Source organism: Maniola jurtina, chromosome Z, assembly GCF_905333055.1.
Source record: "Maniola jurtina chromosome Z, ilManJurt1.1, whole genome shotgun sequence".
In the NCBI taxonomy this organism is placed as follows: domain Eukaryota; kingdom Metazoa; phylum Arthropoda; class Insecta; order Lepidoptera; family Nymphalidae; genus Maniola; species Maniola jurtina.
Window position 1 is genome coordinate 1,032,307 of NC_060058.1, and position 17,431 is coordinate 1,049,737.

Here is a 17,431-nt window from a genome sequence, read left to right on the forward strand (position 1 = left end):
CAATCAAATTGAGTTTATGAAACTGTTTCATATACTACATGTTTATCTAAACTCAATCTTAAATGCAAACGATAAAATCTTGGGTCATGTTGCATCGTAGTAAGCAAAACATGTATAGTGCGCGTACGGTCGAAAGGGTACATGGCAATCGGATTACGAGGCGGGGGGACGCTCTGCACACCCGCACATCACCCGCGGTATTCCGGTTTGCGAGGCGTCCCTACCGCGATTGCCATGTCGACCTGTCGCCAACTATATGTAGATTAATATTTTTTGGCACGATTTGAGCGACACTCACCAAGTATGTTGATGGCAAAGTTTGTGATGCCTGCCACGAGGCCTGCCATCAGACTAGAGGGCGCCCGCCTCCTGTAACACAATAAAAAAGCTTTAATTGATCGAGCGTACCGAGGTTTCTGAGTCTACTAAATAAATATTATAAAGAAACGAAAATATTTCATTTTTAATGGGCATCAGTATTTTTAACATAACTTCACAATAAATAATCGATAATGCGTTATTGCTCCAATTTGGTCCAGTCGTTCTCAAGTTATGGCTCAAGAAAAATAGGGATTCATTTTTATATTATGTAAGAAAATACAAATTACCTTGCAGCTGCAGCTCTTCTCGCGTGGTCGTCGTCACCGGCCAGCAGGTCCAAGTTACGTGCGAGCGAGCCTGCGGCCGAGCTCAGGGAGCGCAGCAAGGCACCGGCCGCGGCCGAAGCCACGCCGCGAACCCCTCCCACCGCGTTCCCCACCCGCGCCGCTAGCGCGCCAGGAGCTCCGAGCAACTCTAGACCACCTACTACCCACCCTGAAAACCGAATATGTGAATGTTAAACAGAATTGAAAAGGAAAACCGGAGCTTATCATCATCAACAACAATAGACGTCCACTGCAGGACTTAGGGTATGGATACGCCACGGTTATGTGCCTTGTGCGAGGTCACCATTCCAGCACTTTGGGACGCCAAAGTCTATCGAATCTTTGAAATAAGTGCATTTGTCACTTCAGCTTCACAACCCGTTGAGTCGGTTACTCTGGTTTTTCTAGGTATCTCTTTAGGTAGATGGCTTCGTCAAGCCTCTGACAGGAAATAATCTACTATCTTCACTCTATGATATTACTGACCTGCGCCAAGAATTGCGGCGGAAAGATAATGTACTGTTAGCGCGTGAGTCAGCCTTCCCGACGAAGTCATCACGTCCTGCAGCTGGAACGCGCTCAGCCGCAGCGAACACTCGTCCAACGCTATGTACATCCGGACCTGGCGGACCAATATGACAGCTTTAAACTGGAAGTATTGCCATACAATCTAATTATACAAAAGGAAAAGCCTGACTGAGCGGAAATTTAGGATGCAGGTAGCTACTATGAGGTTGTGGCGGTTGCCACACTCGCAAGCAGCGGGCACCTCTCACTTATACGAAAAATCAGTCGATAACCACTCAATAACGAACCAAAGCCAGACGCCACTCATCAATCGCGATTGGAGAAGATTCAACGTGTTACCGTCGGCCAGCTGGCGCTACTGAGCACAAGGAGGGAGCACAGCTCGGAGGGAATTCCCTATTGTTACGGTCGAGCAAGCGTACACCGCTCCCGTACAATGTAGACATCCGCTAAGTATTTTCAAAAATTCAACTCTTAAGAGTTTAAAATAGGGGTTTGAAATTTGTGAGGTCCTCAGGTAGTCAAAGTGATACAGGGTATTCAAGAACCTGTATAGCCCCAAAGAATAAGAAAATGGAGGTGCATACCGCTGTGTGTAGTGTTAGGGTCAAATCCAAGGGATGGAGGTGTAGCTTCCTCATTCTCAGCGGGCACTGCAAGGTCCTGGACTCAGCGATGGCGACCAGTTCTGAAGACGGGATGATGGCAGGTGCAGCCAGGTGGAACAGCTCCACTGCAGCTCCCACGTATGCGTCCTCTACGTATAGACCGAGAGGCCCCAGGCGAAGTTCCACTTCGGTTAATTCTATGGGACAAATAAATTAACATAAACAACAGATAATGTCAAATATTTTATTTAAAAGGTATTTTAAAAATGACACTATTTTGATTTTTTAAGAATTTTATGTACCTAGTAACGAGTGAACATAGGAACGGACATACATATAACCCTTCTTTTGAGCTTTGCCGCAGTCGGTTAAAAATTATCTAGCGTTGATCAGCTTTTTGCGCTTGACTCGCTCGAGTCGCTGTATTTTTAACCGACTTCCAAAAAAGGAACGAGGTTCACTCTTTGATTTCTAATTTTGTTTTAATATGCTCGCTCGACTTCATACCTAGGTACATTACACGTGTAGCTAAACAAAAGTTATTTTTTACTTTTTAGTGTTTGTGGTTTTTGAAGTCGGTTTTATTTTTCTTTTGAATTTTTTTTATAATGTAACATTTTAACACACCAGTGTTCTCAATAGCTTACCTTGATAACTGCAACTGGCCACTGTCCATTTGTCATGACAGGTTTGCAACAATAGCCTGGCGTCTGCAGACTTCGTGGCGAACTCCTCGTTAAACATGCCCCACAGCGGCGGCCATCTTTCCGCGTCTTGCACGTCCGCGCGGGTCGCGGCCACCACCGCAAAGTCGTACTGTTCCGTTTCGTATTGAGCGTTGTCGATTTGAACGTCGGCTATCGAAATTGTCGTGCGCAGCCTCTGTTTATACAAAGATATAGCTATAGTAGCTGTGATGACTTGGTCACAGAGTAAGGATGAATCACCTATCAGACGTGCGGTGAAGCCGTCTAGACAGAGCAATATACCACGAGATCAAAAGCGTCGGACTACTGTGTATCCTTAACTGTGGCTCTTGGTTAATGACGTCGGCGTCCTATTCGGGGATCCGGGGTTTAAGGGCACTCTTTAACTTCTCGGAGTCAAGAGCGTGGTAAGCAGTTAAATATCACTTGCTTTCATGGTGGCGGAAAACATCGTGAAGAAACCTGCACGCCTGAGAGGTCTCAAAAGTGTTTGAAGTCTGCTAATCCGCTCTTGATTACAACGTGGGGTTATTCAAGGGACGGACCAACAAATTCCTGAAAGGCCGGCACGGCATGGGCGGTATTTCTGGTGCTGCAAATGTTCATAGGCGGCGGTAATCACTTAACTCAGGTGATTCGCCTGCTCGTTTGATTGACTTGAAAAGCGTGGTGCACTGTGGCCTAGTTAGACTATCGCAGTTTTTGATAGTGTAAAAACGCCCATTCTGAGAGGAAATCCGGGCTCAGTAGGGCGTTGGCGATGGATTGTGATGCACTTACTCTGGAGTCGGATCGCACCCGTATGCCGGCTCGCTGGAGATGCACCGCCAGCAAAGGCAGCACATCCGCTGAGGCACCAACCGTCACCGCGATGCTGCCGACCACACATCTGACCCGCTCTATTTCCCGCCATATTTCACTGCCACCTGACCAATCTATGAAGAATAACTAAAATTCAAATGCTTTATTTACCCAAACATTTTTTTTACAATAAGATATTAAGTTACTCGTTGTAATAAAGGAACGAATCGAAGCCAAGCTGTGCTAACATCTTATCAATATTGTCACCTGTCTTCGTTTTTGCTAGCGTTCCGTATACGCTGTATCTTATCTATGTTACTTATCCACGGTTCAACCGATAGACAGTTCTGTCGGGCACAAAAATAGCTTGCAACCTGGGGACAGACGTCTAGGGTATTTTTAATCCACTCAAGAGTTAGGTTTTCAGTGGATTTGTGAAAAATGTTAAACCACATTTACAAAGGAAGAGCTAGGTGAAATAAATGTAGGAAATACCTTTTTCCTCAATGTCAAAGCGTGAAGGTTCGGAATAATCAAAGGAATGTTCAGGAGCAACCGTCACCATACTTGGCTTCTCACCCACATACGATTCTGTAAAGTAGGCCCTCAGTTATGAAGGTACCTAATTTGTGGAAATGTAAAACAATATGCAACCTGTAGAACGCACCAGGAAACTATTTGAAGTACAGTACTAACCTTTTACAAATTAATGGGCAAAATTCGTTTGCGTGGAAAACTAAAACCGAATGTTGGTACACCAATGAAAAAAAAAGACTTCTGCGCAAGTACATCGGCGTTACTTATAAAAGTGGTAGTACTGTACATATTTTTATTTTTAGGGATCCTTACACATATATTTCCTCTCTTTCGCGCCCCTTTCGGTCCGCAAAAGAGACGTAGCGATGGACAATTGTTACAAATTGAACAATAATTTTGACTGTCAAATTATTCGTAAAGACGAAAATAATCGAATAAAAATCTGAAAATCACACTAATATTATAAAGGCGAAAGTTTGTGTGTGTGTGTGTGTGTGTGTGTGTGTGTGTGTGTGTGTGTGTGTGTGTGTGTGTGTGTGTGTGTGTGTGTGTGTGTGTGCGCGCGTGCGCGTGCGCGTGCGCGTGCGCGTGCGTGTGCGTGTGCGTGTGCGTGTGCGTGTGCGTGTGTGTGTGTGTGTATGTTACTCTTTCACGCAAAAAGTACTGGACGGATTTGGCTGAAATTTGGAATGGAGATAGATAATATCCTGGATTAGCACATAGGCTACTTTTTATCCCGGAAAATCAAAGAGTTCCCACGGGATTTAGAAAAACCTAAATACACGCGGGTGAAGTCGCGGGCATCGGCTAGTAATCGAATAAAAATCATTTTTCGGTTAAGTCTACGAACGCGGAACAAATGTCTGGAACGAATAAATCCAAAATCCAATTTGACTGCTGTTGCTTTTAATATTCGATCCGTTCGTTCCAGACCCGCGCGCTTCGCGTTCTTAGTAACAACTTAATTTCAATTGTTTTGGTTGTTTTATTGTTATTCGATTGTAATCGAATAATTCGATTGTTTTTCGAATGAATCGCCCATTGCCTAAATCTCGAATTGCGCTTGCTCAAATTGTTTGCCAGTTACTCAAGTCCATGAATTAAGTAAGGTCCACCAGTTGTAACCTATAATGTAAGAATTAAACTAGTACCTGTAATATCGTTTCGAACGGCAGTAGAAAGTTTCATCATGGAGGAATCTTTGAGAGTCACGTCTGTAGCAGTCATTACCACCGGGTTTCCACCCCATCCATATTCTGGACTTTGTCGATCCTAGAAAATAATTATCATAGTCATTAAAGGGAAAAATATACAGTAAATTTGGGGCTACTGAAGGAAAGAAACAATTTCTATATTGGAAATTGCTAGCGTGACTATGGAATTGAGGTTTTTTTTTAAATAATAATGAAACAATTTGCGAGCTAGTGAGTAAAAACATAAATAGGGTGTAACCAGAACGCTATCAAAAACGAAGACAGGTGATTACGTATAAGATACCAGGAAGCAAACGCAATTTTTAAAAAATTCCTGTATTTTTAAAAGTTCGCAATGTATTGCAAATAAAACGTCTGACTCACGCTAAGGTTAACGGACGTTGCGTAATAGGTACCACGTCGTAGGCGGGGCTTTGACCCCAAGTTGCACGCTATACATTGCGGATTTGAAAAATACTAAATCACTAAAACTACGTGTATAAGACAAATGGTTATCAGTATTAGGTTGGGTTTAGGTAGTATATTAATAGCGCTAAGTTGTTGCTAGCGTTCCAATTACTCTGTATATATATATATATATATATATATATACGTAGGTACATGGGTTCCGTACATCTTGTAGAACTTGTGAAGCTGACAACGCATCGAGTTGTGCGTCGGGAGACAGTATTGTTGCTTCTTCGGTTTCTATGCCTGCTGTCGTCGATCCCTCCATAACTAAAATAAAGCGTAACTATTGTGAGTGAACTATTCATTAAAATCACACATCACATCACACTTTACACTAATATCACACTAATATTAGAAAAGGGAAAGTGTTTGTATGTATGTGTGTGTGTATGTTTGTTACTCCTTCACGCAAAAACTACTGAACGGATTGGGTTGAAATTTGGAATGGAGATAGATTATACTTTGGATTAGCACATAGGCCACTTTTATCCCGGAAAATCAAAGAGTAATGTATAACCGGCTAAATTCATTTGTTTATCAGTAGTTAAATATTGGAACGTTTACAAGAAGAGTGAATAGGCACCTTTTAGGCAGGCGCGCTCCACCTTAGTCTGCATCATCATATACTATTTAGTTTATTTGCAGTGAAGCGCATGCCTATTGAGTTATAAATAAAAACCAGTCAAGCGCGAGTCGGACTCGCATAAGGGTTCCGTACCGTCATACTATATATTTTAATATTTTTGTGCAACACGCCAAGTTAATGACAACAGCGCCATCTATATATGATTTATTAAATTAATATTTCGTGAACACATCTTTTTTGTGATGTAACCACAAATTCTCTGTTTTCGGATTTATTCCTTTACTTGTGCTATAAGACCCACCTACCTACCTTTCGTGATTATAGGTCAACGGGAAGTACCCTATAGGGTTTCCCTTTTAAAGACGGACGGACGGACAGACAGACAGACAAACAGACAGACAGACAAACAGACAGACAACAAAGTGATCCTATAAGGGTTCCTTTTTTCCTTTTGAGGTACGAAACCCTAAAAATTGTATGCTCATCTAGTTTTAGACCCGTCCGGACTCCGCAGACTGGTCACGTGTAGAGGACTATTGAATAAGGACCAAAGACGGATCTGAAACTACAGGCATAACGCATAAATAAGTAAGTCTATATACTTTATACTAAGTTTTCTATTAACTCACGATTTTCATATGCACTCACTCGATGCACCTTATTTTTCACGGTCGACAATATAACCTGAAATAACGTACTTATTTGAATCTTTTACAACTTTCTCACTATTAATGGCTTGATATAGCAAGCGCCCCGGCTGATATGGGCAGCCATATTTTATGAAGTGCTCTGTCTCATTCACACTACCAGATTGACCTTTTCTATCGCACTCTTCACTCGGCCCGCGCGTTGTACTATTTTAATTTTATGTTCTGATGAGCGATTTTTTACATATTTTTTGATAATGGCGCTCTAAGAAATGAAATAAATAAACGTCATCACTTGCCAGCAAATCTGATTGTAGCCAAGCGCTAGTATACAGGATGTTTGGTAATTGTATATAAAGACGACATGTACCCATGCTACTTGGATCTGATAAATACAATGCTGAAGTATGATGACGAAAAAAAAATTATAAAAATTTCCTTGTAAACAGCCTGTATAAGTTTTTAAGAAACGTATTTATAACGTTCCATAGAGCGCCGTTGGTTTAGTGTTCACAGCGTCACATCCGCGCGTCCGGGGCGCTTGCTGTATAAAACCCATTAGTTTTAAAGAATCTACGCTTCATTTCTCATTACACTGCTATTTTATTATATTGACATAATTCAAGTTTTTCTATCTTTCATCATACTAATATTATAAATGCCAAAGAGTTAGACCTGTTTACGACCTATCCGTTTAACTAATTTTGACGAAATCTGATACAGAAATACCTGGCATTCCGGAGATTGATATACTTAGGTTACTTTTGACCCCGGAAACATACCTCTTCTTGAAATGATACTGATTCATTTGAAAAAGCACCGAGCAATCTCCGTCTTATATCACTTGCTGATATATCGTGCTGAAAAAAAAAGTTAGTTAGTGACACAACCTTGGAGTTTTTACAGATGTTCTATTTCACGAAGAGCATTTGGCTATGCGTGCGTGAGTGCACACATACTCATCGCTTTAATGTGCGTGCGCTTAGTTTCGACCACGACAGTTTTACTTTGCGCACACAAATGCATTAACGCTCATCGGTACACCCACTACCACAGACAAAGCTGAGCGACATATACCCATCCCAAAATGGTCCAATACACCTAACGAATGTCCTTTCTACCGAATTTCGGCCTCGGCGGCTAATCTCAGTAGTGATTATAGTGCGCTAACAGGTGCACTCTCTATGCCCTTACACTCATAGCCCAATGGGATGTAAATCCGACACGACCGGAGAGAGATCATGCGCGACCAACGGCTTTAGGTTTTCTTCGAAGCACCGGGGTGAAACACCGCCAACTTCCTAAGGTAGCAGGTATTGAAAATTTCTTAATCATCCGATACCTAGCGAAAAATCCGATACCTAACAATAAACATGATCAATACTTGGTCAACATCCTGTAGCTCGACGAGCGTGGAGTGGGGATGCGTGCGCACACGCACTTTGATGGTCACGCCGCCCGACATCTGCAGCAGATGCTCCCCGTCCGCTATCGCGACCGGCTGCGACCAGTCGTAGTTCACGTCGCCTGAAATATTAACATGAAGACGATTAAAGACGCCCTTAGCACGTCCTTAACACCCCGACGATTAAATGACCGTCAATGCAGCCTGCTCCAGATGTTTAGTTTCGGATTAATTCGATGATTGATCAGGTGGGAGTGCAGATCTCCGCCTATGGATGAGTCCTAGGGTTCGGGGACAAATTCGAATGCTCGACCCACGGCTTAGGATGGATGGATTGGTTGGACTTGATTAGTCAGTAAGCCCCCCAAGGTCATAGCACGAGTCGACATCAGGGTGACGTTAGAAATTGGGGACCTCATTTTCGCCGGCTAAGCTGTAAAGAGGTTGCTTTTATGTGGTTACCTACCATACAAGGTAGGATGCATTGTCAAGCATCGTCGAGGATCGTCGAGGTCGTTAAGGACGCCTTTTATCGTGGAGATTGCAGTCGCTATAATCACTTTTATAGTGTCCAACGGTGAGGAAGGGTATGGACGGGCGCGCCGGTTGCTGCGAGGGGGGATAGCGCGCGCAGTGCGCAGGAGTGGAGTAGTGAGTAGTGCCACCCGCCTCCACCTCGCACCACCAAGTCACGCCGCTACACTCTCGCACCGGCTGGAACAAATATTTATGCTACAATTAGTGTGGCTCAATGAAAATTACAATTGAGGCGCAAACAATACCCTCGTTTTCAGCTTCTTCACGCCACATGCTTCATACAACACTTCACCATACTAATGATTTCAAGCTTATTACGTGGTTTAACATTTTATATAGTAGTCCCGTCGTGACCACGACTCATGCAACTGAGTCGAAATATCGGCAGTTAAAACACCAAATTAATCGTGGTATGTACGCGTTGTCTACAATATAAAATTTTATAACAAACCTGAAACCACATGTTAGTACCATGGTGTCCTAAGCCCTAAATCATGAGGCTACAGGGAGAGATCGTCACTGTGTCGGAGAGATGTTAGATAACGTTATACCTGGTTATGGGAAGCGGGGTCCTCGGTGCGGGGCTGGGCCACTGCGAGCGCGTTGGAGGTGCGGTTGCGCACCACGAACTGCGGGCACGGGTCCACCGCCACCGTCACCACCAGGCGCGACTCGTGGCGCACTTGAGTCACCACCACTGCCACCTGAAACGTCGCCAACATTCACTATAGTACAGTCCGACAAGGCTCTTTTGGCACTTGAGTGAGGGCGCTGTTGTAGCTTTATGCCGATACAGCAAACTATCAACAAGTGCACTTCTCAAGATGGCAGCTTTAGTTCCGATTTTGGCCACGCGCCAAAAGAGCGTTGTCGAACTGTACACGCCAAGACTCGTGGCACTTTTGGGGCCATAGAACTTGAGGGGTTGTGGGGGGGTGGGGGGGTTTGAAGGAAACATCGAGAGGAAACCAAGGGGGACGCCCCGCATACCCGCACATCTCTCGCGCTATATAGCGCGGTATAGCACCATGGGTGACGTGCGGGTGTGCGCGGCGTCCTCTCGCCTCATACCCCGATTGCTATCTCGTCCTATCCGTACTATATGTGCCTGAAATGTCACCATAAGGGTCTCAAAGGTGTGTAAGCCTACCAATTCGCATTTGGCCCGACGCGATGAACCATAGACATAACCCGATTGAGACGATAATGGAGAAAACAAACTCACGGAATGGCCTTCCTCATGTCTCAGCGCGATGGCTCTCCTCGCAGGCGGCGTCCCCAGCCGCACAGGCACAGGGGAGGTGGAGGGGTACGAGTTGGAAGGAAGCGCGAGGCACAGATAAGTCCGAAGCTCGTCTGCGTCCCCGCCACGCCAGCGACCACGCATCCAGAACCGACAAAGCGGAGTGCCTTGAAGACTGGACCAAAATAAATACATTTATGAAGCAAAATTTCCAGAGTTTATGCCACACTGATTCCCGCTGTCTCGTGCATGAATTTCGGTAGTGAGTGGAAACAATAGGTACGTAACTTTAGTTTTAAGTTTACGTAATTAATTAACACCACAGCATCATTTGTTTTTTTTTTTAATATTAGCCATGCAAATCATGACTGATACGGGGAGTATTAGTAGTAGTAGTTTCCTACAAATTGACAGCAATCTCACCTATGATAGAAGCGGGTAATTTGAAAGGTAATTTTTATAGATAGATAGACAAAAGCAAATTCACCCAAGTAGACATTCTGTATAGTATACAATACCTTCCTTCTTTAGTTGGCTCTACGATTTTGAACATGTTCGGGCGTAAAACGGAATTCTTGTCCAACTGATTGGGGACCGCCATCGCAGATACCTAGAACCACAATACTAATTCATCACGACATCATGATCAACCCAGCGTCGGCTCACTTCTCAGAATGAGAAGGCTTTAGTCTACCGCGGTGGAAAATTACAAATTTGCAGACTTCACACACCTTTGAGAACATTATGGCAAACTCTCAAGCATGCAGGTTTCCACACGATGTCTTCCTTCAACGTTAAAGCAAGGGACATTTAATTACTTAAAACGCATATAGCGCCGAAAAGTTACAAGTGCACGCCAGGAATAGAACTCTGGACCCCGAATAGGAAGCCAACTGCTTTTCAATAGTAATTCCCAAGTCATCCCCAAGTCGCCATCGTGAGAAAACCTACATGCCTGAGTGTTCTAAACAATGTTCTCAAAGGTGTGTGAATTAGCCCATCAATCCGCACATGGACAACGAGATGGACTATTGCCTAAACCCATCTGATATAGAAACGAGGCCAATACTCAGTGATGGGCGGGCGAAAGGTTGAGATCATGATGACCATGAATATACAAAACTAGGTGAAGCAACATGCAAAACAAGCGCAAACGCTTATTTCGTTTTGTGGACTATTTTGATCCCAAATATGTACACTAAGCAATAGAGATAAAATTCAATTTACCTTGAACCACCATTCAAAGTAAGAAATGTATAATTCTCACCAGAATAGGAGTAGGTAGCCTGTTGATAAGAATGTACGTGGACGTGATGCCAAGTATGTTGATATCTTCTTTTACTTCATAGCACATCGTTAGTAGCGCCACCTATATAAAAAAAAACGAAGGTCCATTCTATTTCTTTACAAATCGGTTTGAAGAAAATGGTGCTACAAGCCTACCGTTAACTGAGACATTTGACATATCAGCATTATCCCGCAACTCCCATCTTCTATATCTGTTTTTCAAAGAGATAAGAGTTACGCGAGTGCCGTCAAAGGGGTGCGCCGCCGATGGTACGAAGGTATATTTTTCGAATCACCTGACCAAGTGAACCTGACCTGGTATCAGTTCAGTCATCGTCACCCTTCCCGCCCCTTTTGGTTGCAGTGTATAGCGAAGTTGGCCACTCGGTCCAACACGTGTCCCAGGCCTGGCTTACCGTAGCGCCCGGGCTCCTGTTTGCACACTTGTAGCTGACCGCTCACGAAGATGTCACGATCCATTTCCACCAACAGAAAGAAGAGTTTCTGAGAGGAGGGGAAAGAGGCGGAGAGACAGGGGGAGAAAGGGACAGAAAAAGGGGGAAAGAGGGAAATAAACGAAAAGGATGACAATAACCCCAACTTCATTTAATTTATCAGTACCTTTTGGTTGCAGTGTATGGCGAAGTTGGCCGCTCGGTCCAACGCGACGTGTCCCGGGCCTGGCTTGCCGTATCGCCCGGGCTCCTGTTTGCACACTTGCAGCTGACCGCTCACGAAGGTCTCACGACCCATCTCCACCGACAGGAAGAAGGGTTTCTGAGAATGACAAATCATATAATGAAGTCCATGCTCGGCCGTGACGGCCAAGACCTTCGTTATTTTTTAAAAGAGAGTTTCTCTGTACATTGTCCCCAATAGGAAGCAACGATCAGCGACTATGTAGTTTGGACGCCAGCGGTCCGGCCCGTAGAGTCAGAGCATCAGATAACCCGTTCGTGACCACAACCAAGGGCTGTAGCTCGAGAAAGACAGAAAGGCATACTTGTAAGATAGCGGATGGCGGCGACAATCCAACACCGGGCTCCAGTCTGCACAGCGGCGCAGCATCATGGGCCCGCAGAGTCAGAGCGACAGGGGAGGCGTTCGCGAGCAAAACCACGGGGCACAGCTGTAGCTCGAGCGAACACCCGCCGCCCACGCGGACCGCTTGGTAACGTACCTGAAAGTTCACGAACATATTTTACGATTATACAAAACATAATATCACATAAGTATAGCTTACAAGTAGATTTACCTAAGTAAATTTGCTGCCAATTAATTACGTAAGTTACTCACGTTAGTAACACTTACAGGTGTAACAAATTATTATAGTTCAAAAACAGCGTCATAGCATCACTACCCATATTATAAATGCGAAAGTGTGTTTGTTTGTTGGTTTTATTGGTACTTTTTATCTTCCAATCACGTCACAACGGAGCAACGGATCGACGTGATTTTTTGCAAAGGTATATTTTTAAGACTTGGAGAGTGATATAAACTACTTTTTATCCCGGAAAATCAGAGTTCTCACGGGATTTTAAGCACCTAAATCCACGTGGACGAAGTCGCGGGCATCGGCTCGTTAAGCGTAATACTAACAGTGACATCGCACCGCGGCTGCAGCAACGCCGGTTGCCACGTGCCGGGCCAATGACTCGTTACTATGGAGTACGGCCAACCCGGATGCACGTCGCGACCGGAACGATCCAACCTGCGTCATACAATTCCAATATACTAGTGGTTCATCGTCATCATGATCCATGAATGATGCTCGATAGCGGTAGAATGACAGCTACATAGTCACGACCGCTATCACCTCTGATTGGTTGACGCTCGCTCATTATTGGCTACAATGCATTGTTGCAACAATAATACCATACAAGTGTAAATTAAAAATTTATAACACCCCTGACAAAGTATTTGAGTTTTCTAAAACATCATTTTCAAATAAATAATTATGTATCTAGGCAACGTCCATCTTGATAGCTTAACATTTGTCAATTGACATAATATTATGAACCTAACGGTTATCTAACCTTCTTTTCCTACAAGAAAACTAGAAAAGAGCTGATAACTCTTAAACGGCTGAACCAATTTTTTGGATTATAGCTAAGAACACTCTCGATCAAGCCACCTTTCAAACAAAAAAAAGTAAATTAAAATCGGTTCATTCGTTTAGGCGCTACGATGCCACAGACAGATACACAGATACACAGACACACAGATACACACGTCAAACTTATAACTCCCCTCTTTTTGGGTCGGGGGTTAAAAAACCGCAATTGTGATTGTAATAATGATTGCTACAGGTTTTACGGAATCGAGTCACAGATTTTTTAAAATTCCGATTTAACTAAAAAAGTACGTTAAATTACGTCAAATGTTATGAAGTCCCATTTGTGAATTTCATACAAGCTCCCTTATTAAGCGTGCGTTTGAAGTTTGATAAAAAGTCGCTGATTTGACTAATAGTCATCGTTCCTATTGGAAATGGGGTATGTTTTGGCAATGAAAGATTGGCAAAGAGGCATGTTTTGTCTAAAAGAAAAATAACTTACCATTGTTTAATAGATTCGACTATATCTTCAATATTGTTGACAGGCGTTGGTTTCTCGAACACGGACGTATCTGTCACCCCGTAGTGGAGGGGTACTGCCTCGCGGGTCACAGGGCACTCGATATTTCTGTTAAACGAATAAAATGTAGACAACATTCAACATTAGGCGTAGTGGAAAACCTCACTATTTCTCTGGCACGGCCGTAATTAAGTTGCGTGTGTTAAATTAATTAATTAATTAAGATTGATCTACAAAAAGCCCCTCTCTCTCTCTCTTCCCCCTTTACTCCCTTCTCTCTTTCTTTCTCTTTTCTCTCTCTTTCCTCTTTCTCTTTTCCCTCTCACTCTTTCCCCTTTCTCGGCACTCGATATTTCTGTTAAACGAAGAAAATGTAGACAACATTAGGCGTAGTGGAAAACCTCACTATTTCTCTGGAACGACCGTAATTAAGTTGCGTGTGTTAAATTAATTAATTAATATTGATTTACAAAAAGGCTCTCTCTATCTCTCTCTTCCCGTTTTACTCCCTTCTCTCTTTCTTTCTCTTTCCCCTTTCACTCTCCCTTGGGATTTTATAATGTCAAAATTTTCTCTGGTCGGGTCTGGTGGGAGGCATCGGCCGTGGCTGGTTATACCACCCTACCAGCAAAGCCGTGCCACCAAGCGATTTGGCGTTTCGGTACGATGCCGTGTAGAAACCAATAGGGTATGGGTTTAATGAAAACTGCCATGCCCCTTCTAGGTTAGCCCGCTTCCATTTTAGATTGCATCATTACATACCACCAGATGAGTGAGATTGCAGTCAAGGGTTAACTTGTATCTGAATAAAGATGTTTTATTTCTTTAGGCTATAGTATAACTATACCTGTATTGGAATGTAAGAGCGTGAGTGGCGGCAGTGGTGCCCGGCGCGATGAGGTGCGTAGTAGAGCCGCGACCGGGCGCCGTCTGCACGAGCGGCGGCACTTTGTCGTCGGTCTGCGTTGACACGCCTTGAACCGTCGCTGCACCCGTTTCAGATGAGATCATGACCTGAAAAGATTCAATAGCACATTACTCTGTAATGTCAACAATAACGGGACATTGTTTCTGAAAGTTACGTGCGTTTCTGGCAGTTAGGTGCGTGCGTGCCGGCAAGATACCCCGCGCACTTCCAAAAGCTGCTAAAGATTCGACTGTGCAATTCTCGGTCTTTCCTGTGCAGTTTTAACTAGGCAGGCAAGCATGTAGCCGGAGCGTAGGTTGCACATTTGGTGCATAAAAGTAATGATTGCGACTTACGTCAGCGTCAAGCGGCAAGTGGGAGCGAAGTATGTAGAACGGCCAGATTGCAGCCGCCACGCGGGAGTCGTTGCGTCCGCGTACCACGCGGCACCAAACCGATGTGTACGATATTTCGCCTCCACTGGGTACTGTGTACACAACAATTTAGGAAATTATAGTGCCAAATAGCCGGAGGTATGGATGAGGATGATTTTTTTTTAAATCTTTATCAGAGAGGCTTTATGTTACATTAATATATGTATTAATATAACGATAGACAATCAAAAAGTGTACACTGGTACCTATTTAGAACTTACGGGATCGCGATCGCGCGGTCCCGATCCAATCGTGATCGTATTGTTAAGGGGCCGGGCGGCGAATTTTTTCAATTTTTTTTTTTTAAAGACTTTCATATAATTTTGTAGATCTCAAATGGTACGGTAAGCAGTGCCTTCATGCATCTATCGGATGAACGCCACTGACCCCCGACAAGTGAAGGTTACAGTAATACTAGTACTAATAGTAATAGTAGTACTAGAAAAGAGCTGATAACTTTAAAACGGCTGAACCGATTTTCTTGGATTATACCTAAGAACACTCTCGATCAAGCCACCTTTCAATAAAAAAAAACTAAATTAAAATCGGTTCATTAGCTTAGGAGCTACGATGCCACAGACAGATACACAGATACACACGTCAAACTTATAACACCCCACTTTTTAAAAAAAAGGGGTTGAAAATAACTACAACTTAAATTGAAATACCTTTTACGAGCCACGGCATGTTTTCTTTCCGACATTCTTTTAACGGTATGTCACCCGACCAACCAATTTCTTGTGCAGTAAATTTAACCCTGAAAAAAAAATAGAAAGAATAGAAATTATAAGACAAAACTTAAGCTTGACTACTATCATGGTAGTCACACTAATATTATAAAGGCGAAAGTTTGTATGTTGTATATGTATGAAATGTTTGTAGGTTTGTGTATATGTATGAAAACCTAAATCCACGTGGAAGAAGTCGCGGGCGTCAGCTAGTATTGAATAGTTTTTACAGATATTTTAAGAATAGATGCCGCTCGTCAAATCATACACGGGTTTAACATTAAATATCATCAGAGAACCATTAGAGTGAGATTTATAGGTCGTTTATAAAACGAGACAGACGTATATCTCTCACATAAATCTGTCTCGTTTTAACTCAATCTAGAAACTTACTTGAGGACAGTCTCGCACTCGGAGTTGCAGAGGACACTCAAGCCAATACTCTCAGCATGCAACTCGCCCGAACTGACAGCTTGCCACGCGTTTTTCTCCGAACACCTTGCTCGGACCTTAATGACAAAACAAAAATTTGTTTCTGTGTATATTTATTTTTTCTTTGTGGCATAAAGAATTCAGTGTGTCTTATTTAACTATGTTGCTAAGTCGGTTGTAAACCTTTTAAGCTACGGGCATAACGCTTAACTGGGGAGGTTCCTGCGGCAGTGGAGCGGTGCGGGAGGGGTGTGATGACGTGACGCGAGAGCTCAGTGATTCGTTAACCTGTGACAATTGTCACCCATCCGCACCGTTGCACTAGCGCAGGGGCATCTTTAATAGTTATCCGCTATATCATCATCACATCCGACAGACAGACAGACAGACAGACAGACAGACAGACGGTCGGACAGATAGCGAAGGCTTAGTAATAGGGTTGTAGTTAGGGTTTAGTAATAGACGATGAAGACGGAAGGGATTGCTTCCTCGTTACTAATCTGAACCGCTAGGATATGGAACACCCATCCGGCATCAATTTTCCCTTCCACTTTTAAAATACCTTCAACCTTACCTTCAAGTCAAGAGTGAATAGGCAACTTCTAGGCAAGCGCGCTTCATCTTAGGCTGCATCATCACTTGCTAGCAGGTCTGATTGCAGCTAAGCCCGTACTATAAATTAAAAAAAAAGAGATGGTGATGGGATAGAAGAACTAACCTTATACAGTAAGTTGTGCCGCAACATGTTGGCCAGCGTAAGTCGGCCGGAGAGGAACATGTCTCGCCTGGAACCGACGTCTTTGACGACGACGTACAGATACACTCCGCCCATCCTCTTCACCTCATTGCTGACATCGCCCTCTTCGAGTCTAACCCGACAGGTACCAGCAGAGAATGCTATACCTGTTGAAAATTTTATCACTGAATAAGTCAAAGTTAAATCATTTATTCAAATTGGGTACCATTTTATACTTTGTGCTTGTCAATTGTTGACTTTGTAAAATGTAATGGTGATAATCAATTACGTAAACTTAAAACGAAAGCCACGAGGGTTCCAAACGCGCACAGGTCTGAGAAGAGCCCAACATAAACTCAGCTGAATTAAATTTTGAACTGCGCGTCATTAAAGTATGGCAAGATGGATGATTCTTTGCGAT

At 43.5% G+C, this 17,431-nt stretch overlaps 1 protein-coding gene across 1 annotated transcript in view; it reads right to left on the reverse strand.

Annotated features, from left to right (window-relative positions):
• LOC123880486 (vacuolar protein sorting-associated protein 13B) overlaps positions 1 to 17,431 on the reverse strand; it is a 74,820-nt gene that overhangs the window by 6,553 nt on the left and 50,836 nt on the right. Inside the window, exons 57-82 of the mRNA XM_045928626.1 lie at positions 16,993 to 17,177; positions 16,236 to 16,351; positions 15,783 to 15,871; positions 15,037 to 15,167; positions 14,621 to 14,787; positions 13,756 to 13,881; positions 12,797 to 12,908; positions 12,201 to 12,377; positions 11,819 to 11,974; positions 11,178 to 11,279; positions 10,429 to 10,520; positions 9,893 to 10,085; positions 9,219 to 9,371; positions 8,691 to 8,844; positions 8,110 to 8,252; positions 7,508 to 7,585; positions 6,708 to 6,762; positions 5,656 to 5,759; positions 4,980 to 5,100; positions 3,787 to 3,882; positions 3,271 to 3,425; positions 2,431 to 2,665; positions 1,763 to 1,980; positions 1,134 to 1,269; positions 609 to 816; positions 299 to 369 (exon numbers count right to left, since the gene is read on the reverse strand). Coding sequence (XP_045784582.1) covers positions 299 to 369; positions 609 to 816; positions 1,134 to 1,269; positions 1,763 to 1,980; positions 2,431 to 2,665; positions 3,271 to 3,425; positions 3,787 to 3,882; positions 4,980 to 5,100; positions 5,656 to 5,759; positions 6,708 to 6,762; positions 7,508 to 7,585; positions 8,110 to 8,252; positions 8,691 to 8,844; positions 9,219 to 9,371; positions 9,893 to 10,085; positions 10,429 to 10,520; positions 11,178 to 11,279; positions 11,819 to 11,974; positions 12,201 to 12,377; positions 12,797 to 12,908; positions 13,756 to 13,881; positions 14,621 to 14,787; positions 15,037 to 15,167; positions 15,783 to 15,871; positions 16,236 to 16,351; positions 16,993 to 17,177 — 3,573 coding nt within the window. The remainder of the gene's footprint in view (positions 1 to 298; positions 370 to 608; positions 817 to 1,133; positions 1,270 to 1,762; positions 1,981 to 2,430; positions 2,666 to 3,270; positions 3,426 to 3,786; positions 3,883 to 4,979; positions 5,101 to 5,655; positions 5,760 to 6,707; positions 6,763 to 7,507; positions 7,586 to 8,109; positions 8,253 to 8,690; positions 8,845 to 9,218; positions 9,372 to 9,892; positions 10,086 to 10,428; positions 10,521 to 11,177; positions 11,280 to 11,818; positions 11,975 to 12,200; positions 12,378 to 12,796; positions 12,909 to 13,755; positions 13,882 to 14,620; positions 14,788 to 15,036; positions 15,168 to 15,782; positions 15,872 to 16,235; positions 16,352 to 16,992; positions 17,178 to 17,431) is intronic.